Here is a 22,922-nt window from a genome sequence, read left to right as displayed (position 1 = left end):
TTGATATTATGAGAAAATTCTCGGTACTTACTATCGATTTACCGATTAATCAGATAGATAAAACTTATTAAATAATTTTTCAAATAGATGCTTTCAATTTTTTCATCTCCCCGATTATTCAATATAAATTTTTTGGATTCTGCAAAGTGTCTATTGACAATAAAAATACATATTTCCATTTAATTTATGAACAATTCCGTAGGAAATCCATGCAAGCGATGACATCGACGTTCAAAACGTGACGTACAAAAATATACAAAATTTTGAAGTTCTTTTTGAAAATTTTCATTCACATTCTACAAATTAAATTATGGCCAACGATTTACTGAACGAAAATGCATTGAAAGAAATGGGTGCAATATTTGACAATCTAAGCGTTTATCTCTACAAGGAAAAACAGACTAATGAAAATGATCAGAATGTAGAGAATAAGGACAGCGATGTAGTAAATGGTTATTTCGAACAGCTATTGGAGAAGATAGAGGGATACCTAACTGCAAGTGAAAATTCTAGCCAAGAATTCGTCAAGATTCTGTCTATGAAGGCCTCACTGTTGTATGAGAAAGCGAAAATGAGACTTTTGCGCGAATCATGTACTGATGCGCTCCAAACTTTGCAATCTACTCTTAAATTGATTGAAGATTATGCTGATCATGATTATATAATATTTCTATATTTAAGGATTGTTAATCATGTATCTTACCTTTTGTCGAAAGATGGGAAGCTGGAAGAAGCAAGAACGCTTTTGGAAACTATCCTATATAAAGAATATAGTCCAGATATTGTTGTTTACAGGTAAAAATACTAGGTTAATAATAGATTACTATCAATTTTAAAATAAAGTGTGAAGGGTACAAGAAAACAAAGATATAAAATCTCAAGAAATTTGAACATTTGAAAATCGCCTTAATTGATTGCCGAAATGCCTTTTTTTGTTGCCTGAAATGTCCCTATACTCACGCAGAGTTTGTCATTAATTGGATCATTACTCGTCCCAAATGTGTTTTCCAATTTTTGCTATGGATGGAAAAATCGAATGAAGAAACCGTTTTTATTTTTGAAATTGTTTATTACATATTTTATAAATATGCCTCTGGGAATTGGAAGATAACTTGTCTTCCAGTCAACTTCTTGTAGATGGAGGAGAAAGTATCAACTTTGTGTTCTATGTTGGTTTGTTGATTCTTATCTAAATGAACTTTAATAAGCTGAGAACCATCCAACTTCACTCGTATCCTCTTGCCGATAATTTCAGCTGGATAAACTAAGTCATCATGTATTACTAATCCTTAATACCAAATCACAATTTTTTTATATGATATTTTCACACATTATTATTTTCTCCTTCTAACGGAAGTTACTAAAAAATAAATCGAAAGATAATGAAAAATAATTATTTCCGAATATTTTGCAGTACCGAAGATTTGTTCAAGGTGGACGAACCAGACCCAATGTTATGCAGACTAAAATTCAATAAGCTTATGCTCAATAATATTCAAATGTTGGGTTGGATATATGGGAAGTTGGGTTTTCAAGACCTACACGCATTCATGGAACATTTATATCTACAGAAACAGTTAGATATCGATGATTTGAACATAATAAATTGGACTTCTAAATGCTGTCGCTTGGTTATCATTTACCTGACCACCAATAATTGGATTTATGCGAGGTAACTAGAATACATAAGAGTTACTGAAAATAAGCAGTCATAATACTTAAAAAAAAATTAAAAAAAGTACTGACAAAATTTTGGTAACGACAAAATACTTCTTATTGCTAGAAAACTTTTTATAACGTCATGCCACTGTTGAAATAAATGGACCATCAATAGTGCCATAAAGTATCCCAAGAACTAATTACTATTGAACGATGTAAAGGACTTAAACAATTAAGAAATATTTCTAGTCATTACTTTATTCAAGAATAAAAAAATATACGATATCATAATAGTTGAATAATAATAAATTTTCTTAGATATTATTTAGCTTCAGTTGGAGCATTGCTGGCTCAAAAAACCACCGACTCCAAACTGACCATTGAGCCTCAAGCTAAAGTCAGCCTAAGTAAAGCGTGGATCCACTATGGACTACATTTGTTCAGTGCCAGCAAGAAGAAACTGTTGGAAAAGATGTACGACAATGGTAAACAAAAAAATAAAAAGCCTAAATCTGAACGCTACTAATCAAATCAATATTTTAGAAAACGATGCCACGGATATAGAAGAAAAACCCCCATTCCAAGTATTGGAACAGCACAAGTTCCGTGGTTTACAAGTTACGATACCGAACATACCTGCCAATTACATAACAAACACACAAGATGCCAGGACTCTCTTCGTTCATACCCAGAACTGGTTGAAACACATACGTACATTTTATACGTTGAGGGATTATCCCCTGCAATACGTCAACGCAGTATTAGATTTAAGCGAATTGTACAGATTTTTGGCATTTTACGAAACAGATCTCGAGTCTCAGTATAACGTCCAAAAGAGAAGATCCGAGACGCTTGAAGCACTCAGTACTCTATTAAGAGAAGTGAGACCAAGCTGTTACACAGCTGTGAGCATTGAACTGTGGAGAGAATTGGCCGAAGTACAAATCGAGATGATGGGGATCAATTTGAAAAGGTTATACACATTCGAATGTAAGTCTTTCAATAAATTCAAAGAAAGAGTATTTGTACTGTACAGGTTATGGGCCCAGACACTTAGAGTAGTTAGTGAATCGAGAAAATTTCATTCTCACTCTAAGTTCAGCTGTAATAATTACAATATCAGTCTCTATATACATTTATATTAGGCCAATTGAAAAGTCCCCGATCTAATGCACAGAAGGCGGTGCTAGTATTAAATCCATATGATTTTTAGTTAGTACCAACCTTCAAACGATACGTGTCAAAATTTGACAGCGGTCCGACCATTAGTTTGTGAGATATTGCGTTGTGAGTGTCGCTACTTTTGTTATTTGAAAAAAAGATTTCGTGTGCTGATAAAATATTGCTTTTTGAAGGGAAAAAATATAGTTGAAGCGAAATCTTGCCTTGATGAAAAGTTTCCGGGGGCTGGCAACGTTAGGGCATTAGTATTCTGGGATGCGCAAGGTATAATTCATTGACTATCTCTAAAAGGGCCAGACCATCAACAGCGATTATTATATAGCTTTATCGGATCGTTTAAAGGATGAAATCGTTAGAAAACGGCCCCATTTGAAGAAGAAAAAGGTGCTGTTTCATCAAGACATTGCGGCATGTCACAAATCAATGAAAACAATGGCAAAATTGCATGAATTGAGCTTCGAATTGCTTCTGCAGCCACCGTATTCGCCAGATCTTGCCCCAGCGACTTTCTCCTGTTTTCAGACCTCAAAAGAATGCTTGCTGGAAAGAAATTCAGCGCCAATGAAGAAGTAATCGCCGAAACTGAGGTCTATTTTGAAGCGAAAGACAAACCGTATTACAAAAAAGGTATTAAAAAGTTGGAAGATCGCTATAATCGCTGTATCGCCCTTGAATAATAAAATCGAATTTTGCCTAAAAAAATTTATTTTATTATGGCAGACCGGGACTTTACAATTGGCCTGTTATTGCTATTTCAAGATTATACTTATCATCATGAAAGTTTTAATACAAAATCATTTTAGGCGAGCAAGAAACGGTTGGAAATATAAAGAAGAGGATAGAAGCAGTATCCGAAGTTCATGATAAGCTTGAATCAATTGGAGATACAATCCTTACAGTTCAGCCCAATGAAACAGAAGTTGAGAACCAAGAATTGAACTTATCATCTGGAGAATCCTGCCAATGAGAATCGTCAAAGGAAGCTGTGAATTTTTGCATGAAATTGTCAAAATAGTGTCTTATTAACAATTATTATGAAAATGTCAGTATAATATTAAGATTATCTAAAAATGAATTGTTCCATCTTGAGAAATAGTGCAATATTTATTTTAGCCCTTATTTCAAAAGAAGTATATGGTTGTATTTGTCCAACATGTTATCACGGTAGTAAGTTCTCGGTAGAAAAAATCAGTGCATCAAAGAATTGATTACTTGAGTTTTAGACCTTTGTTGTAACAGAAAAGTGGAAAATGACTTAATAGAAAAAAAAGCAGAGCAGTCATTCTTTCCAGCCTATGTAGATATTCTTAAATGTGTACTATGTGTGACAGTTTCTTCCACCAAATCTATTTTCAATAATTTCGTAAAAGTGAGTTAATATTTTCATCTTTGAGATTTATTAGTTTATAACGTTTTTCCAGAGGACAAATCTTATTTTCACGACTGGAAAGATATGCAAATATAAACCTCCTCCATCATTATTCGAAACGTTGGCAATATGGACTGGAGCATTGAAAGAAGACGGGAATGAGGATGAAATCTGGGTTTCTCAGAAACTTTTTATGCTGGCATCTACTATCATTTTCTCAGTAATCAGTAATTTTAACTGTTTGATAAAACATATAAAAAGAAGTTTAATTGTAACTAAATTGTTAATTCTTATATTTTCAGATGCTATTTTTACACCACGGACAAAATTGGGTTTCAAAATTAGTGAAAATTGTGGAATTCGGAAAGTATAGAATTTGTGTCCATCATAAAGAGATTATGATGGATAGAGACTCTTCATCACTATCTCTGGCATCTTGTAAATCTCAATTGGATTAAAATTTCCAATTTAAAGTCTTGGTAATATTATTGCTTTCAATTCTCTAGTGAATAAGATAATTAACTGATATATCTAACTTTTCAAATCTTGAGAAAAAGTGAGAAGTATATTTTTGATCAAAAATAGACCGTTCATCAGAAAATACTAAATTTATTTTTCTCAACACAATATTATAAACAGTTTTTATAAATAAAAAACATGGATTTATACAGTTAAGTTAATAGTTTTTTTTTTGGTAAAAATCTCAGAAATTTTAAGCCTAATTCTTAAAAATATTCTCAATGTAGAAAATTTCTTGACATCACATTGTAAGCACAAGTATACTTACATTTTTTATTAACAAATGAAAAATCCAAGTCTTACGCTCAATCAAATACCGTTAAAAAGTGACGACTGCTTCAATCGTTTTGGAGAATTCAGACCTGTTATTCTCATCCAAGATTTTGTAGGTGTACTGGTCAAAACCGACTTCAAAGGAGTAGATGTACGGCTTGGCGGTGAAGGAGAAAATTGATCTGATAGCTTCTTGTGTCTCCAACTAAAAATATTCCATCAAGATAAGCAGCAGAAAAAAATATATATACTACATAGTTGAATGTTAAAGTCGGAGTTGAAAGAAATAATTAGATGAATATTACATACCTTTTCCTCTGTTCCTCCGTAAACTGAGATACATTATGTTTCCACGAATAAATATTGGGATATTTTTCTTTCTCGATAGCACAGCCGGAGTATAATAATGCATTAAAAACAGCACCATCAGACTTGGAAGGAAATTTTCTATAAACGACAAATGCAATGTAACGCTAAAAAATTACCAAGGATCCAAATACTCACCCGTCAATATAAACGTCATAATCATTACTACTATTCGCATCATCAAAATTATCTTCCTCGTCCTCATCATCAGACAAATCGGGAGTCGTATTTGGCGTGAAAAATGATTCATTTAGAATATCTTCATCTGAAACAAGGTTTTTATACAGGGCGATTCAGAACGAAAGGGAAATCCATCAATTGCCATCAACTTAAGATGTGTCATTCATCATATCAGTTCCACACAGATTTTATGGTTATATTTCATTATTATATGTTGGTACTAGGTACTCTCCTGTCATTTATTTATTTACCATCTGTCAGATTATACAGAACAGTTCTGCCAACCAACATTTTTCAATGCAAAAATCCCTAAACAGTATTTATGAAAATATTCAATCAATTTCAATAAAAATTCAGTGAATTCGAGGAAATAACGTATAATGAATGTACAGAAGGCTCATTCTAACACTAGTTCATTCAATAACTCGCCACTTCGTGGCTCATTCTTGAGTTTTGTAGTCGTGAAAAAATATTGCTATTCTATTCTCTATCAACTTTGCGTAAAAAAGGTATAACTAAATACATTACCTTCATCTGTTGGGAAGAGTTTTCTCATGCTGCCAGGTGCAATTTCTGTATTATACCTCCTTGAACTGCTTCTCTGTAAATTGGAATTTCTTCTCGAATTCCTGGGATATAAAACACACGGACATGAAGTTAAGTTAGACCAAATTTTGACACAGTCTTGTTCCGTTAAATCATCACAATACAATTTAAAACTTTGATTCAAATGATCGAGAATAGAATGCGAAAGACACAAGAGTTGCTTTCTGATAGAAGTGCCATTTCTAATGGGAACTGAATCTTTGAAGTTGCCACTTTCGTCGTCCGATGAAAAACAATCGAATGATTGAGAACAAGTTTTTATCAATGATTGAATTTTTTTACTTATTGCTTTTTCTCCGTCAAACTTAGAATTTAGTTTTTGAGCGATTAGATACGATAATCTGCAATGCACGCAACTAAAATCTATATCAGAAAATCTACTGTCATTCATATAACTTAGAATAACTACTTCGAGTTGTTTGATTTCAGTATCTAAAATATTAATGAGATTTTTATCTTTATTATTGAAAATGTTATTGGAAAACCTTGTAGCAAAAACTTGACATGCTCTTTCTAATCCCAAGAACGGACTGAAAGATCTAGCAATTTTAGAATCTAGCTCGTCTTGAAAACTAGTAAGCGAACAACTGGAATTGAGCTGGATAGCTTGAAATGCGTGACATAACTCAGAAATGGAACTCAACTCTGCTTTACTCTTTTCAAATACACTATTCTCCAAATTAACTGAAGCTACAGAAATCGATGTATCTAAGACACGATCCTTCAAGTAGTTCTCAAATAAAATCAATCCTTCTTCAGAAGTAATATCAATAAAACTATTCAAAAAGGGCCAATATTCTTTCCAAGAAATGTCGTATTGTGTAGCCAACGTCTTTCCAACAAGTTCAAGGCCCTTCAATGGATCTTTGTATTTCAACGAAGCTACACTGTCCAAAGAATGATTCATATTTTTCGTCGGTGTGTTAAAATTTAGAGATCTAGGAGGTGTTCTCCACACTTTGCGAAAACGTTCTGCTCCTTCTTTATTCATAGGTCCTGCATATGCTTGAATTTCAAGTCTAGGACTGGAAGGATGAGCATTAAACACTGGAGGATTTACTGGTGAAAATGGATCTCCTATTTTAGGCGGTAGACTATTATCTTCAGCTCGTAGTACTGGTACATAGTAAGTGTCTTCAAGAAGCTGTTCAATTCTTTCTCTGAGCTTTTTATTTGGACCTTCTAACCTATCACAGATTATCTGAAAATTAATCATTTATATATTAGAAATAATCCATGAAATGTGTTGTTGTTTATTACCTTTGCAGGAATTTGACCATATTTATTTTTTACTGTTTTATCACATTGAGGGTATGAAACTAATACCTCAACAACGTCCACAGCTCCAAATTTTACCGCAAAATGCAATGGTGTCTCGTTTAATGCTTTATCTGGAGTATTTAAATATAAATCAACAAACACTTTAGCTCTATCTTTTGCATTATCTTCATTGTCATCACCATATAATAATTTTACAAATTCAACATTTGTTACAGTATTCAATAAAAGTTCTGTCATTTTACTGTTTTTTGCCTTAGCTGCGATATGAAGAGCATTATACCTAGATCCCTCCTGTAGAAGAGAAAGAACAATAAGTAACTATATGATTCAAAGATCAGAACAGAGAAAATATCACATATCTATATAAGAAATGGCTGTCTCAACAGTGGCAACTAACCTGTAAAATCGAAGGTGTGTCACCATTACTAATGAGGTACCTTGGATTTTTCCAAACAATGTGATGAACTCTATCAGTATCTCCTTTTTCAATTGCCTTTCTTAACACAATTAATTCTTGAGGCTTAGGACCTTTGAAAGGACTCTGCTTTTCTCCTATTAGTTGTGATGATTCCATCGAAGATTTTTTTTCAGAAACATAATCGATAATAGAAATATTGCAATTATCAATTCCATTGAGAGAAAAATCAACTGCCTCATGATATAAATTAAAACCTTTGAATCTAGCTTTTTTATTTTGTTTTAAAAGTTGAAACACCATACTTTTGTTTTGGTAAACATTTGGATCAACATTATTTGTTTCGAATTCATTAGGAATGTAAACTCCATAATATATAGGATTTTCTACATCTACAAGCTCATTTCCTCTTTGGATATTTTCCTCCTCATTTTTGTAAACAGATTCCATATTTTATCTTTCATCTATTGAATTCAAACTATTAAACGTAGATACGGCAACAGAACTAGGTTAATATGGAAAATATACATTCGGAAAACAAATACAACATTGAATACGGTTCACCTCATCCGTTATGAGAAATTAACAATAATCAAAATAATAGCAATTGTAATAGAAAATTCCTTTTTCAAAGAAAATTCCAGTTATTTTGACGATCAGTTGATTTGGTTCATAGAGAAAAATTGACAACTTCTATATTCCATCGTAAAAATTTTGCAAAATTATTATCATGATAAAAACGACCAAAATCATTGAATTGATCAGAATTACTTTGGAGAATATTTTTCATTTTTTCTTCTAGTGTATTTTTGAATATGGAATATTTATATGAATTCTATGGCTTAGGTTCTTCCCTGCTTCTACAGATCTGCTAGCGATTATCCGTAATCTGTGGTTGCTTTGGCAAAATGAATAGTTGTCAAATCATTGTTTGAATTTTGAAAAGAATTTTTGAGAAATACTTCTATTCGCATCAATATAGTTATGTCTCAACAAACTTCCATTTTTGAGTCAGCTCATAAGGGTGACTTTGATGTTGTCAGAAATAAGTTGGAGGAGGATCCAACTTTATTAAATAAGCAAGATGAGGTATTGACTATCATTTTTTTGAGAACAATCAATTTCGCTAAAAATTCCTTTTCAGAATAAAAGAATACTTCTCCATTGGGCTTGTGTTGGAGGAAATGTGAAATTAGTAACACATCTAATTGAATTGGGATCTCCAGTTGATGCCTTAGATGATACTGATAACTCACCACTTATTCTTTCCAGTTCAGCAGGGCATTATGAAGTGGTTTGTCTACTTATAAAAAACCGATGTAATGTAAATCAAAAAACTTCTGGTGGTCATTCAGCTCTTCAATATGCAGCTTCTAAAGGATGGCTCGAGGTATTACAAATGAATAGATCATTCGCAGAGAGTTTAAAGAACTTTTTAGATTTGCAGAAAACTACTTGAAAACCAAGCAGACATAAATATTGCAGATGTCAGAAGTGCAACGCCTTTACACAGGGCTGCTTCAAAAGGAAACACAAACATAGTTGAATTTTTACTTACCTTTGAGGATCTTGATGTTGATCCGAGAGATTCATATGGTAATACACCTTTGCATTTAGCATGCGAAGAAGACAGACAGAGAGAAGCCAAGTTATTAGTAGATCATGGGGCAAGCTTGGATGTTAGAAATGCAGAGAAAAAAACTCCTCTTGACTTTTGTTCAAGAGCATTGTTTAGATTACTAACAAATAAATGAGGTTTCAAATAACTTTTTTGTTTCAATTCAAATATATTTCTACCCTTAGTTTTCAACTCTTGAAAAAATCAATTAGTATATCATAATTTGTGCATGCTCAACGCACAACATATAAATTAAAGCTTGAATTGCCATGAGATTGAAAGACTAATAAAAGATGCGGGAATTTTCACGTTTACTCAAGCTAAAACGAGCGTATTATATTTGTAAAAGCTGAAATTTCTATGAGATTATAAGACCAAAATACCTAATTATACCAAATTCGATTCAAATCGGATAAGAATTGTAGAAATAAATTGAGGCTGCAAGTTTAGCTGGTTATGCATGCTCAACGCGCATCGTATATTTGAAGGAGCTGAAATTGCTTTGGAACCATTTATGTCTCAACCCGAAGACTCCTACCAAATTTTATTGAAATTGGACTAGTAAAATGTGAAATCATTATAAATCCTGATTATTTATCGTTTACGACTGTACAAAGAGATAAAAATTTACATATACGGAACGCGCATATTGTATATTCGAAAAAACTGAAATTCCTGTGCAATTTATATCTTCAGGCAAAAACTCATAGCAAATTTAATTGATATCGAACTTTTAAAATGCGAAATATTGAGATTACAGTCGTTTGAGCTTGAGCAAAGTGTATGCGATTTATATTCTGAAAAATTTGACATTTGCAAATGCTCAACGTATATCGGCTCTATCTGAAAAAGCTGAAATTCATATGGGGGCTATCTTGAGGACGAACTGAAATACCAAATTTCATCAAAATCGAATAAGAATTCTAAAAGTTAGAGCTCTTATTAGAATGTGCGAACACACAGACCGACAGACACTCCGAAACACAGACTGACGGGCCGAATCGAAATCAGAATGGTGTAATGTACAATTTTGAAATCGGAAACACCAAAAATTTCTTTCGTTCCAAAACATTCTCTACCATCATCCATGTTCTGAAATCCATTGTTTTCAGAACAGGTAAACTCGGACTAATTCTTTTTTCTTGAGTCAATGACCAATTGGAATATTGATTATAATCACATTGTGAACTCATAGCGCCCTCTATCTCTATTTGACTACCAATTTCACCGTTGCGGCGCCTTAAAATCGACGTATAGTTAAAAACATTTCAGTGTTCTGTAAGAGGTTGTCCTCTGTGCCTGATGTTATTCAGGAAAAATTTTATCATAAAGACAAGATAAGAACCTCCGGTGACCAGTGGCGTAGTGATTGTTCTGAACGCATTAAACAAAAGCGAAATAGTTTTTTATCTTTGAGCTTCAACAATCGCCATCTCTAACAAAATCACTCAATTAATATTGAGATGTTCACACAGAAAATAATTATCATGAAAAATTCCTATTTTTATATACTTTTTAACCAATTCAGAGATTATTTTCAAGAATATAGGAAGTAAACCACTGACGCAAAGTCCAGAGCTTTTGGGCGCTCGTTTATTAATTTGCTGATGCTAATAGCACCCTTAGAGACCACATAACTATAGGAATCCATCCAACGGAGCAATTGAATAAGAATAGCGAGAGCTCAAAACCTCAAAAGTTTTTTGTTTTTGAATATTCAAACAGCGTAAGACAAAGGGAATCATAATTGAAATATACCTTCAGTAGATTTTGAAAATAATTAAATATTTGGTAAAAAGTGAATCCCTTATGTGATTTCGATATTTTGCTTGAATTTCCTATGTATTATTTGAAAATGCCATAAACATGAAATTTTGCACCAAACTCCAGATTGTTATTCTATATAATACACGCTCAACACAATCAGATCTGTAATCATGGAAATATTGATTACGTTTTCCAATATTTTTGCACGTTCTAGTAATGCGATAGGCTTGAAATTGTCATTTTACATCCAAATTCAAAATTTCATCTCAATCTAATCTATAGTTTCGAAATTATCAGGAAAACAAAATTTCCAACGACTATATTTACGGAATCCTTAGTCGGATTAAGCAGATTACCGAGCTGTGTCATTCCAAATTCGAACCTATCCAGAAAAAATCGAGATTCTATAGCTTATTTCTTTAGCAGTTATCTTGTTTACGGCCGGACATACTTGAATTTGACTACGAATTCGTCATCCCTGCTCAAAATTCGAAAATTATAGACATTGTAATGAAATTATATCAGTTCGCTAAAAAACGGACGAAGAATCACAGATTTCAACCCCCCAGCATGATCTCCAGTTACAGAACTCCTTATATCTAGTAGGTGGTTGTACTAAGATGTAGTATACTATCCCCAATATTGTACGTAGCATTCGAGATCATGTTTTACTCATTTTAATATCCATTTATTCGAAAAAAATGAAAATAATTCCGTTGGGAACTGCGATAGTGCTTATTATTTCATTTAACAAAAGCTATGCATGAATCATTATTGTGAAATATGTGAAAAAACATTATTTATGAGCGGCGTTCAGAATGTGGGTGATCCAATGAGGTAAATCTACTCCGTTTTACTTGCCATGTGTATAGATGATTATCTATGTAGATTACCATGTAGAAAACCCTTCTCATAAATTACCTTTTCTAATAAAATTACGCAGAAGAATCCTCTCTTTCTCTATTACTTAACACGCGACGTATTTGCTGATTATTTTGAGTGAGCCATGAAAAATGAAGACCTTCAAGTTAATAAATAATTGATGAAGATCAAAATATATCTAAACACCTAATTTTTTTAAATAAATTTTGCATTATCTTAGGATTTCAATCAGAGATGATAATTCAATGAAAAATATTTTTTGCATAGAAATATTTCGATGTTGATGACCTAAATTCCATTATTTATGTAATGCATTTGTTCTATTAAAACTTAAAACTTTTCCTAGGATTAATATTTTGCTTTATACATATATCGTTACAAAATTTATTTCATTTTTGCTCGTTCAAATTAATAACCTTTTTTTTTCTAGAGTCATATTGTTCTATGTTTAAAATAATTTTTTTGCAAAATATGTTCGCTGTTTATTAGAATATCATCCCGTTTTAAGTTTTTCTATCACAACCTAGTTGTTGCTTCAAGATAGGTATACACATTCCCGATCAGGCTGTAATATTTGAATACACTAGCATTCAAATGAACATCCTTATCATAACTTCCACAAAGTTCATTTTGGAAGTTAAATGACAGTTTATACCACAATGAGGTTTTGTTCCTATTGTCTTGTTGGTTCATTGTATGCATAAAATGAGGTCTAGGAGTATTGACTGGAATAAGATCTAATTAAGAAAATATCGTTTGAGAATAGCTTCACTATTTTTTTATAAAGTGGAAATTCATGTTTGCTATGAGGTTTTTTTATTGAACTTATATTTGGTTTGAGCGTTTCAAAGTTGGAAATTGTAATCTGAATAATAATTTCAGCAAATAGAATAACTAGTGCATTCACCATTTTGCAACCAACATTTCTTATTTATTCTAAATTCTTGGGAAATATGGTGTGAGTAAACAACTTTAATTTTAGAGATGACTAAGATTTCAATGTTCTTTTTTGGCAAAACCTCTGGCAAGATGCACTGACTGTACATATTTTAGTCATTTTTGAAATTTGAGACTTATCCAACAAAATATTCGATATTTCCCCACATTTGATAGCTGTGATTCAAATAACAAAATATTCTGGTAGATAAAGTATTTATCAGATTTTGAAAATCTGAAATATTTTTGAAGAATCTCTTGGTATTTCGGGAAAAAAATTCTTCTGGTTGCAAAATGGCGAAGGTACTGGTCTAAATATTTTAATCCAATTTTAATTGGTAGTTGTCACTCGTCCTGAAAACTAACACATAGGAAAACTAACACATTTGAAGTTTCAGGCAAGGAATTATATTAGCTTATTTTTGAGGATTTTAATCTGTGCTTTTTTTATGACATCAAGTTCGTAAACTAACATTTTTGTTGGTTTGAAGGAAATTAAGAAATGTAGAGTTATAGATTTATTAATTTGAAAGATTAAGAGCATTCAATAACAACCAAATACGTCGTAAACGGTCAATTTTTGATTTGCAGTATGAGGACCTTTTTCGTATAAAAAAGTTATATTTTGCTAGTGAAACATCCAAAAGAGATAAATTTGTGTCAACTCAATTCCATTTAATTCAATTCTATAATATTTGGACATACTGTATTGTTACCAACTGGGCAAAACGTTATGTGAAAACCCTACTATATGTATAAAGCAAGACTAGAAGGAATTATTTTTCTCAACTCTACTAGCAATAGCCATGTGAAGCAGTGGACATAAAATTATACTAAAGTTGTAATAACCTCACTCAAATTTACAAAATCTTTATGAGCGTTCAACAACGATGTTGTCATCTTCAGAATATCTACCAAAGGGTCCCAAACTACGCCCCCCCCCCCTAATCTTTACAGCTTAAATCTACCACCAATTATATCACTCAATCCGTCTCTACCTAGACTAACTTACTTTCTTATACTGGGATCCTGGGACCAATGATGGAATCATCAGTATGGCATCTCAGTGGTCCCTGCCATATACACCTCTCACTTAGTAGAGACGTATTGGGTGATGAGATTGGTGTTTGGGTAAAGCTCAATGAGTTAAGTAGTGAAGATAGTTTGGGACCCCTTGGTAGATATTTATTAGTTTCTGAAGATGTTCTCGAAACAGTTCGATCATAAAGATCCTGTGGATTAGAGCTGCAACTTCGGTAACAACAGTCAGCTAGTACGTGAACTAAAGAACTGTATCAAAAAACTTGTTCATTCCACTAAAACGAATTTAATCGAGTTTTCTTATACTTTGTGTGTATTGCCTGCCAGTAAATCAATGTCATAGTACCTCGCCATGGCAACCGATGGTACCATCTTCACCCAAACCAAACCCCCACCCTCTGTGGCAGCAAATCCACTTAGGCAGAAGCGCATGGGACCTGCCCCTTTTGCGTCTTTTGAGGATCTCTCTGACGAGGTGAGATCACGTGTACGTATCCACAATCTTTCTACTTCTATTTCTTAGTTCTTCTCACCTGCTCACTCTATAAGGCATTCTTTTATACAGTACACGAAAGCAAAAGACTTCTAGACCATCAGGCGATTCAGAAACAGAAAAGTCGAAGAGTTATGGGGAAAGAAGCTACGAGATGTGTAACAGAAATAACCTCTTTTTGTATTCTTTTACATCGATTGTGATCACAGAGTAATGAAACGTCAACAAATTTGACTGATGGGGGGAATTAAAAGACATTTCAGGCACCAACCTGTTTTGGCAAGTCGTTCTCGAGCCAAAATTTATGTAGATGCGCTCTCCCCTTAAGGATTATGGTGTTTCGTCCAGAGATCGCTGGAGAACTCTTCAATTAGGCTATCCAGCGATCTCTGCCAAAAACACCATCTCACACCATCGTGGAGAGGTGACTCTGCTGCAACGCAGGTTCCTTTAAACCCGCTGGGTCCGCATTAAAGTGTGGCTCAACGCCCATAACTCCACCTCTCGGGCAGACAGAGTCCCTACACTGTGATATGAAATTTCATGTGAAAATACACTTCTTACGTCCCACGTGATTGAAAAATATGTTATAACTAAAAAATATTGACGTGAATTACTAAACAGATCTAAAAAGAATACACACTCAAAACAAAACAAACGATGACAGATAGCGTGGAAGAGGTTTATACCCAAGGGGCTAGATACTGAAAATGGCAAATATTCTTATTCCCGCAAATTTGAAAGTGAAGGCAAATTTATTAACAAAAGTATTAAAAAAAATCTGTTATTTTTAACACAATTCGTAGTTCGTAACTACAAAGTTACTTTATTGGATAAACAATGGATAAAACTCAATTTGAAAATTTGCAAAATGCTACCTGATGGTCAGAGGCTTTTTCCCACTTTTTTCACCCTGTCCATGCACCTCTTACACTCAGCATGTTCACATTTCAACACTCTTCTACTCTTAATCTTTCTACTTCTACATTAAGGTTAGAAACCCAAGAAAGTACCTATTTATCAAATTAAAGAATCTCAAATGAAGTAAAACCATTAACAATCTTTTGATTATGTATTTCTCTAACTCGGTCGCAGATCCGTTCATTCCGCAATACCTTGTAGAACAAAATCGTGCGGGAATATCTCAGTTTCACACAGATTTCATGGTTATATTTCATTATTTGATGTTGGTACTCAGAACTTTCCTGCCACGGATTTATCTATTATATATCAAATTTGTGATGAGGAAAACAGTTCTCCCAATCAACATGTATCAATGCAAAAATCACTAAGCGATATTCATGTAAATATTCCATTAATTTCCATAAAAATTCAGTGAATTGGAGAAAATAGTATCGAAATTATTCTGATAGAAAAAGGGTCAAGTTCAAACCCAGAATTTTCAATTTTTTACTCCGAATTCATGTTGCAGTTAGAAAGTCCGGATGATAGCACATCAGCATCTGTGGTTAGGCTTCCTGGAATACACGAAGACGTAACTCCAAGTACTCCAGGTTACGTCATGAGTAGTCACACCCCCGAACTGGTCTATACTGGGATCAGCCTTGTGGGGCAGGTCAGGACGCCAGTAAATCCATCGACGTCGTTTCTGGATAGTATAGCGGCTCCTGCGTCAGGATCTAAGCTGCAAGCTCCCACCACTCCTAGGATAGATATTTCTAGGGCCAGTAGTTCCTCACACCACGATAGCAAAGATAGTTCACCAGAAAGAGAGATCATTGTGGAAAATGCGGAAAACGCTAAGTATGTTCATACATCCGTACTAAAGTAAAGGGTGTTTTTTTTAGAGCTATAGAACTTTAAATTGCAATAAAACAACGATGGATTATTCGATTGACATGAATTTTATTTATCCGCAAAATAATCTTGTGGCATTACATTTTAAATATGATTTCTGGCATATGACCGCCACGGCTGGCTCGGATGTGGTCCAATCTGGACGTCCAATTTTCGATGACTTTTTCCAACATTTGTGTCCGTATATCGGCAATAACATGGCGAATGTTGTCTTCCAAATGGTCAAGGGTTTGTGGCTTATCCGCAGAGACCAATGACTTTACATAGCCCCACAGAAAGTAGTCTAGCGGTGTTAAATCACAAGATCTTGGAGGCCAATTCACAGGTCCAAAACGTGAAATTAGGCGGTCACCAAACGTGTCTTTCAATAAATCGATTGTGGCACGAGCTGTGTGACATGTTGCGCAGTCTTGTTGAAACCACAGCTCCTGGACATCATGGTTGTTCAATTCAGGAATGAAAAAGTTAGTAATCATGGCTCTATACCGATCACCAATGACTGTAACGTTCTGGCCATCATCGTTTTTGAAGAAGTACGGACCAATGATTCCACCAGCCCATAAAGCGCACCAAACAGTCAGTTTTTCTGGATGTAACGGTGTTTCGACATACACTTGAGGATTAGCTCCACTCCAAATGCGGCAGTTTTGTTTGTTGACGTAGCCATTCAACCAGAAGTGCACTTCGTCGCTGAACAAAATAAAATGGACGTAGTGCGCGATACGTATTCCGCACAGAACCATTATTTTCGAAATAAAATTGCACTATTTGCAAGCGTTGTTCAGGCGTGAGTCTATTCATGATGAATTGCCAAACCAAACTGAGAATATATCACTTGACAGCTGTTTAATCGGTCGCCATCTTGAACAGTAATGCCAACTTAAAGTTATATACCTCGAAAAAAACACCCGTTAGTATGATTATTTAAGCAATGGCATGACGCTAGATTAGATTTGAGGGAGGTTCCATTGCACTGTGACTGATGGTCTATCAGACCATCAGAACTTAAAAAACCACCAGACTTGCACGTCTATTGATTTCACTTCTTCATTCCAGAGATCAAGGCACGACAAAACTGGGTGTTGGTTTTCGAGAGGATGGAACCTTAGATCTCAGATCATCCACAGAAGAGCTGGACTACCAGGATCAGAAAGAACAAGAGAAGAAGAAGAACAGATCTCGACCTCAATCGCCATCATATCTATACGACGATTCATATCAAAATCACATAAGAAAAGATTCTCAGTGTTCAGAAATAAGCCTACTAGCAATATCCGGCCGAACCTCGAGACTTTCGAGTATAGGAAGCGTTGGATCTGCCCAGAGTCGAATTTCCAATTGTAGTCATCTCTCAGTTCAATCTGGTGGAACAGATTTATCGAGGTCGCCATCCCCTCATAAAATGCTGCTTGAAACTTCCTTCTGTGGTACCAAGTCGCCACAATCGATGTCATCTGTAACCATAGATAAATTAGGGACCAAAGATTCGGACGATTTCGAGAAAGTCTTGTTATCCAGAAAGCACGACCCTACAGAAGCAATATTAGCTGAAGGAATACACGTGAAGAGGGAAAGATCAGCTTCGATGAAAGAGGCACCTCAAAAACCAGCTAGGCGCATAGAAAAACGGGTACAAAGTGTCAAAAGTGATATTAAAATCAAGGTAGACACTCCATCGACAACTGAAGCTAACATAACACCAAGACCCACGAAAAAAATTATTTCGGAGAGTGGGGTGGAGTATATTTTCATCCCGTTGAAGGGACCGCTACCTTTGGATTTCGATGAAGAGGAGAAAGAGCCTACAACAACAAGAAGAACAACTCCAAGGGTTGTCGGTACGAAACCCAAAACGAAAACCAATGCAACGACTTCTAAATCCACATCTCAGTCAAAACAGAAAGATATCTCTAAAACAAACGAAACACCTCCTAGACCCAAAGAAACCATTCAGACTGTACCTTCAAAAAACGATGAACCCAAGTATATTCGGATTAAGTTAAAACCAGATCATCTCTATGACGATGACGACGATTCGGGAACCACTACATCTCGAGATACTCAACCTGAAAAAATCGACTTAGATGAGATAAAAACTGATGACTCGACTGGTACTTATGACACTGGTAAAAGCTTGACTAGTACACCTAGCGTTAGCCCAAAATTACCTAGACATTGCATTGTGAGGGAGTATAATTTAGAAAGCAAGACACCTTCACCATCTCTGTCTAGGAAGAGCTCATTCGCCTCTATATTTCGGAGCAAAGAAGCAATAACTAGTCCAGAATCTCCTACCGTGCCTGGAAAAAGAAAAAACATGATAACTGGAATCCTAAAGGAAGCTAGTGAATCACTGAAAGACAAAAACAGGAACAGATCCAGATCGAAGAGCAAAGATAGAGACCGACCTTTAGCTGTGTCCAACACCCTATCTTCATCTGAATCCATAGACAGTAGGGGAAAGAGCAAAGGACTTTTTTCTATATTCCGGAGTTCGAAGGGTGACGTCAGAAAAATGGAAAACGAACCGGATGTGCTACCTGAAAAACTGACCAAGGTCGAATTCAACTTCAACAACTGTCAAAAAAAGCCTGATAAGTTGAATTTAGATAAGCCTCTAGAAGCTAAAAGTATTAGAATACCTCTACATTCACCCATACATTACGAAATCGAAAACCATAGACTTTTGAAGGATGTACAAACTCCAAGTCAGGAATCACAAGATACTGTCATCGAAGTTCTACCACCGAAAAAAGAAGAAGCCAATTCCAGTCAGAACGCTGATACCACCAATAAAAAAACTAGCGAGATTCAGAGTAGACAAAGTAGTACGAGTAGTGATAATGTTGTTTTTTCTACTATAGTAGGTAGTAATAATGAAATCTTCACAACCAAATTACCGAAAGATAAAAGAAAAGACTTTTCGCTGACGAAAAGCGGTAAGTCATCGACAGATGTGAAGTTGGAAACAACCTTAGAAGTACATCAATATTGCGAAGAAAATTCAGAAGAAGATAAACCTAAAGTTGAGGCAGTAGCAACTAAAACACACAAAGAACCGGAAATAAAGAGAACTATAAGCTCAACAAGTTTACAAAAAACCTTGGAGTCACAAATAGCAATGAGTTCAAAGGTTTCAAAAACTAAAAAACCCAAATCGGAGAAATCTCTACCAAGCAACCATATGGGCGATGACGAGAAAAACGAATCTTCAGAATCGGAGAAAGATTCTGAATCTAGCAGTGTTGTGGCAAGGATATCCAAGCCAAAAAACGAAATGGAAGTTACGAACCTCTTGGAACCGGAAGCCAAGAGTTTGGTTGTGCAGGATTCTTTCGAGGATGAATTACCTTACATTCCCACCACTTTACCTCAAGAGCGATCGGCTGCTCTGCCAATTGTGCCAATAAAACAGAGAAATACTTATGAGATGAAGACGTGCCCTATAGATAGGCCTAGATCGACAACACCGATAAATCCAAACTCTCTGGAAGAATACTGTGAGGATTTAGTGTGCAATTCGAACCAAGAAAAAAATGCGAAATCCATTGAAAAACTGAAGATATCCTTACCAAGGCTAGATTCATCCGACAAAGCTTCAAAATCGCCCAAAAAACCTGTGAACACCAACTGGTTCGATTTTGCTGAAAAATGCCATACCGGAAGAAAGTCTTCAGGAGAGGCAGAGACTCCTCCTCCATTACCGCCAAAAGGGGTTCAGAGGGAATGGATTAACTTCGAAGAAGTGCCCGAAAGGAAGAAATTAGCTAAAAGGATTCAAACGATCCCTTCAAGAGGTCATATTGATGTTCCTGATACGGTCCTGCAAGACCATGTAGTTTACAACTATGTGAATCCTGATGAATGCAAGTGCGAATGTCACGAGAAGAAAGAAAGGAAAAAGGAAGCCGATCTGAAGATGGTGCAAGAGGATGAGATACCTCTTCTTGAAAATGAACCAGAAGAGCAGAAAGTCGTTTCTGCTCCTTTAGATAAATTGAAGATATCAGAAAGAGTCAGTTTGTTAAGGTAATAAATACACTGCGCAAAAAAATTAACGCACATTATGGAAATCTCAAATTTATTCTACAACTGAGGGTGTTCTCAATGATAATTATTTTTATCAGACTTATGCATGCATATGTTATCCACTTCCAACGTTTTTCTTCAATACAGATGTTTTTTCCCAGCAGGAATAAAAAAAGATGAGATTATCAGATTTTGAATGTATTGACTCCATTCTGAAATCAGTTGTTCTCGATCAATTCTAGTGATCAATAGTTCTTCTTTCGTTTGATTTTCTAATTTTCTACACTCGATCGCTATGCAACGCAAAACACGCAATTTGACCCAAGAGGAATGTGCCCAAGCGGTAGTTTTGCGAGAAGAAGGGCGGACATACACAAGAATTGCAGAAAGGATTGAAGTTTCCCATACAAGTGTGTCCAGAATGTTGCAGCGATTCAGGGAGACAGGTATGAATGTCCGAAGACCAGGACAGGGTAGACCACGGGTAACAACTGCCATTCAAGAACGTTACTTGAGAGTTTCTTCGTTGAGACAACGGTTTGCAACCGCTCGCCTCCTTCAAAATCAGCTCGAGCAAACTCATGGGGTGCAAATTATCACTCAGACAATAAGAAATCGCCTGAGATAATATGATTTGAGGCCTCGTGTCGCGGCAAGAGGCCCAGCTCTTACCCCAGCCCATCGAAGGGCGTGTTTGGATTTTGTGAGAGAGCATATCCATTGGAAAGAGGCTGATTGGGAAAGAGTTCTCTTCACAGATGAGTCTAGATTCTGCCTCTACCATTGTGATCGACGTTCCCTTGTATACAGACGTCCACATGAAAGATATGCTCAGTGCAATTTCCTGAATACTACTGGTTTCGGGGAAGGAATATCTTTGACTGCTCGCACAGACCTAGTGGTCGTTGATAATGGAGCTATGAATGCTGATAGGTATATAAGGAACATTCTTGAAGAGCATGTAGTGCCATTTGCCCCATACATTGGTGAAAATTTCATTTTTGAGGACGATAATGCCAGACCCCATCGTGCGCGCATCATTCAGGAGTACCTTGAAGAGGTTGAAGTCTCTCGAATGGAATGGCCAGCAAGAAGTCCAGATCTCAATCCGATTGAGCAGGTTTGGGACAACCTCAATAGAAGGCTGAGAAGTTCAGAAAATCATCCAGCTATACTCTTAATGACTTAGGAATCCAACTCAGAGAAATCTGGGAAGGATTAGATCAGAACATTTTAAGATCACTCATTTTGAGTATGAACCGTCGTTGCCGAGCTGAAATTAACGCAAGGGGTAGAAATACCAAGTATTAAATCACTTATCAGCATTCCAGTATTTTGAAAATTGTTTATTTATCTTCTTTCACATAAGATTCGGTGAAATCCTGAATTTTTCTTCCATTTAATGTGTCTTGTTTCGTTCAAAACCTTCCCGAGATAACATAAAAAATAAGTTATAAAGTCAATGTAGAGTTAACTTTCATTAAAATTGAGATTTTCAGAATGTGCGTTAATTTTTTTGCGCAGTGTATATATGTTCAGATTCAGGAATGGTTTACCTAACCAGATTTTTTTGCAGTGATTCGTCAGTAGATCTGAGTGTTGCTATTGACCATCATGAGAGCTTGCCTGCAAATGGTTCTCTTCAGAAACCTTTCAAAATTGATTTGGATGTATCAAGTAATAGATCTAGTATTGTATCTTTGGTAAGAGCAACAAGCTATTTTTTATTACATTTTGGTAAATATTTACCAAATCCTATAACGCTTTGAAGGCGTTATGTGATTTTGTAAACACCTATCGAGACTTCTGCTTCCAGATTCTAACTTTGAACCCTTTTGATAAACTTTTTTTTTCTTTCAGGATGAGTCTCGTTCCCCTTATTCTGTATCGCCAAATGCCTTCTCCAAACCTTCGTAACTTAGCTGTTTGATATTTTTTATATTGAGAATTTTGTTATAATGTTTCATCTAGACACTGAAGCAATATCTACTTTTAATCTATTTTTACGAGGAATTGAAAATAGATACGTGGTCTTCGCAATAACATCTCTGTACATATTTGATTCTTCAGTTCGAACATTTCATTGCACTATTTCTTATCGATTTATAGTAGAGGCCGGTCCAACATGAACATAAATGTTCAAGGTGATAACAGATATCGATGTTTTCATTGAGTCACCCAGTATATTCCTCGTAATTTTGAAATCTAAGATCAATGTGATGTACAGGGTGGGCAAATTTCGATGTTTTAGCACTACAACTTTTGAACCAGAGGAGATAGACAAAATCTGATACCCACTTCTCGATCTCTTTTTCTGAGAAACTAACAAGGGTAGTATTCATTTTTGGCCACCTTCTTTTGTTTTCGAGTTATAAGCGAAAATTGGAAAAATGGCGATATCGAAAAACATTTATATCTCCGATAATACTGATGATAGAGCTCTGAAATTAAAACATTATACAGGCACTTTTTTACGTAGAATCCAGTG

At 35.1% G+C, this 22,922-nt stretch overlaps 5 protein-coding genes across 10 annotated transcripts; 4 read left to right on the top strand and 1 right to left on the bottom strand.

Annotated features, from left to right (window-relative positions):
- Positions 1-223: 223 nt before the first annotated feature.
- On the top strand, positions 224-3,934 carry LOC123684177 (KIF-binding protein-like). The gene is made up of 5 exons (XM_045623337.1): positions 224-795; positions 1,415-1,672; positions 1,978-2,144; positions 2,203-2,649; positions 3,645-3,934. Exons 1-5 carry the CDS (start codon positions 311-313, stop codon positions 3,806-3,808), a joined length of 1,521 nt encoding a protein of 506 aa, XP_045479293.1. The 5' UTR covers positions 224-310; the 3' UTR covers positions 3,809-3,934.
- Positions 3,867-4,683, top strand: LOC123684178. 5 transcript variants are annotated; one of them, XM_045623338.1, is made up of 4 exons: positions 3,867-4,008; positions 4,059-4,210; positions 4,263-4,430; positions 4,513-4,683. In XM_045623338.1, exons 1-4 carry the CDS (start codon positions 3,912-3,914, stop codon positions 4,666-4,668), a joined length of 573 nt encoding a protein of 190 aa, XP_045479294.1. In that variant the 5' UTR covers positions 3,867-3,911; the 3' UTR covers positions 4,669-4,683. The 5 variants fall into 5 exon arrangements, with proteins under 5 accessions (XP_045479294.1, XP_045479297.1, XP_045479295.1 ...); XM_045623341.1 differs by having other exon boundaries at positions 4,263-4,437; XM_045623339.1 differs by having other exon boundaries at positions 3,868-4,008; positions 4,065-4,210.
- A 120-nt stretch (positions 4,684-4,803) lies between these two features.
- Positions 4,804-8,528, bottom strand: LOC123684176 (ankyrin repeat and LEM domain-containing protein 2 homolog). The gene is made up of 6 exons (XM_045623336.1): positions 7,833-8,528; positions 7,415-7,726; positions 6,077-7,355; positions 5,507-5,633; positions 5,312-5,449; positions 4,804-5,207 (listed from the first exon to the last, which is right to left on the bottom strand). The coding sequence occupies exons 1-6, from the start codon at positions 8,298-8,300 to the stop codon at positions 5,039-5,041; spliced, it is 2,493 nt and encodes an 830-aa protein (XP_045479292.1). The 5' UTR covers positions 8,301-8,528; the 3' UTR covers positions 4,804-5,038.
- A 208-nt stretch (positions 8,529-8,736) lies between these two features.
- On the top strand, positions 8,737-9,616 carry LOC123684175 (26S proteasome non-ATPase regulatory subunit 10-like). Its single transcript, XM_045623335.1, has 3 exons — positions 8,737-8,939; positions 8,995-9,240; positions 9,290-9,616. Exons 1-3 carry the CDS (start codon positions 8,835-8,837, stop codon positions 9,602-9,604), a joined length of 666 nt encoding a protein of 221 aa, XP_045479291.1. The 5' UTR covers positions 8,737-8,834; the 3' UTR covers positions 9,605-9,616.
- A 2,202-nt stretch (positions 9,617-11,818) lies between these two features.
- Positions 11,819-22,654, top strand: LOC123684130. 2 transcript variants are annotated; one of them, XM_045623270.1, is made up of 6 exons: positions 11,819-12,072; positions 14,422-14,569; positions 16,020-16,351; positions 17,462-20,434; positions 22,011-22,137; positions 22,295-22,654. In XM_045623270.1, the coding sequence occupies exons 2-6, from the start codon at positions 14,447-14,449 to the stop codon at positions 22,349-22,351; spliced, it is 3,612 nt and encodes a 1,203-aa protein (XP_045479226.1). In that variant the 5' UTR covers positions 11,819-12,072; positions 14,422-14,446; the 3' UTR covers positions 22,352-22,654. The 2 variants fall into 2 exon arrangements, with proteins under 2 accessions (XP_045479226.1, XP_045479225.1); XM_045623269.1 differs by having other exon boundaries at positions 11,853-12,072; positions 14,422-14,581.
- The last annotated feature ends 268 nt before the right edge of the window (positions 22,655-22,922 follow it).

The sequence above is a fragment of the Harmonia axyridis genome, chromosome 7, assembly GCF_914767665.1.
Source record: "Harmonia axyridis chromosome 7, icHarAxyr1.1, whole genome shotgun sequence".
Classification (NCBI taxonomy): domain Eukaryota; kingdom Metazoa; phylum Arthropoda; class Insecta; order Coleoptera; family Coccinellidae; genus Harmonia; species Harmonia axyridis.
Note: the sequence above shows the minus strand (reverse complement) of the source record. Positions and strands in the feature narration are given on the sequence as shown.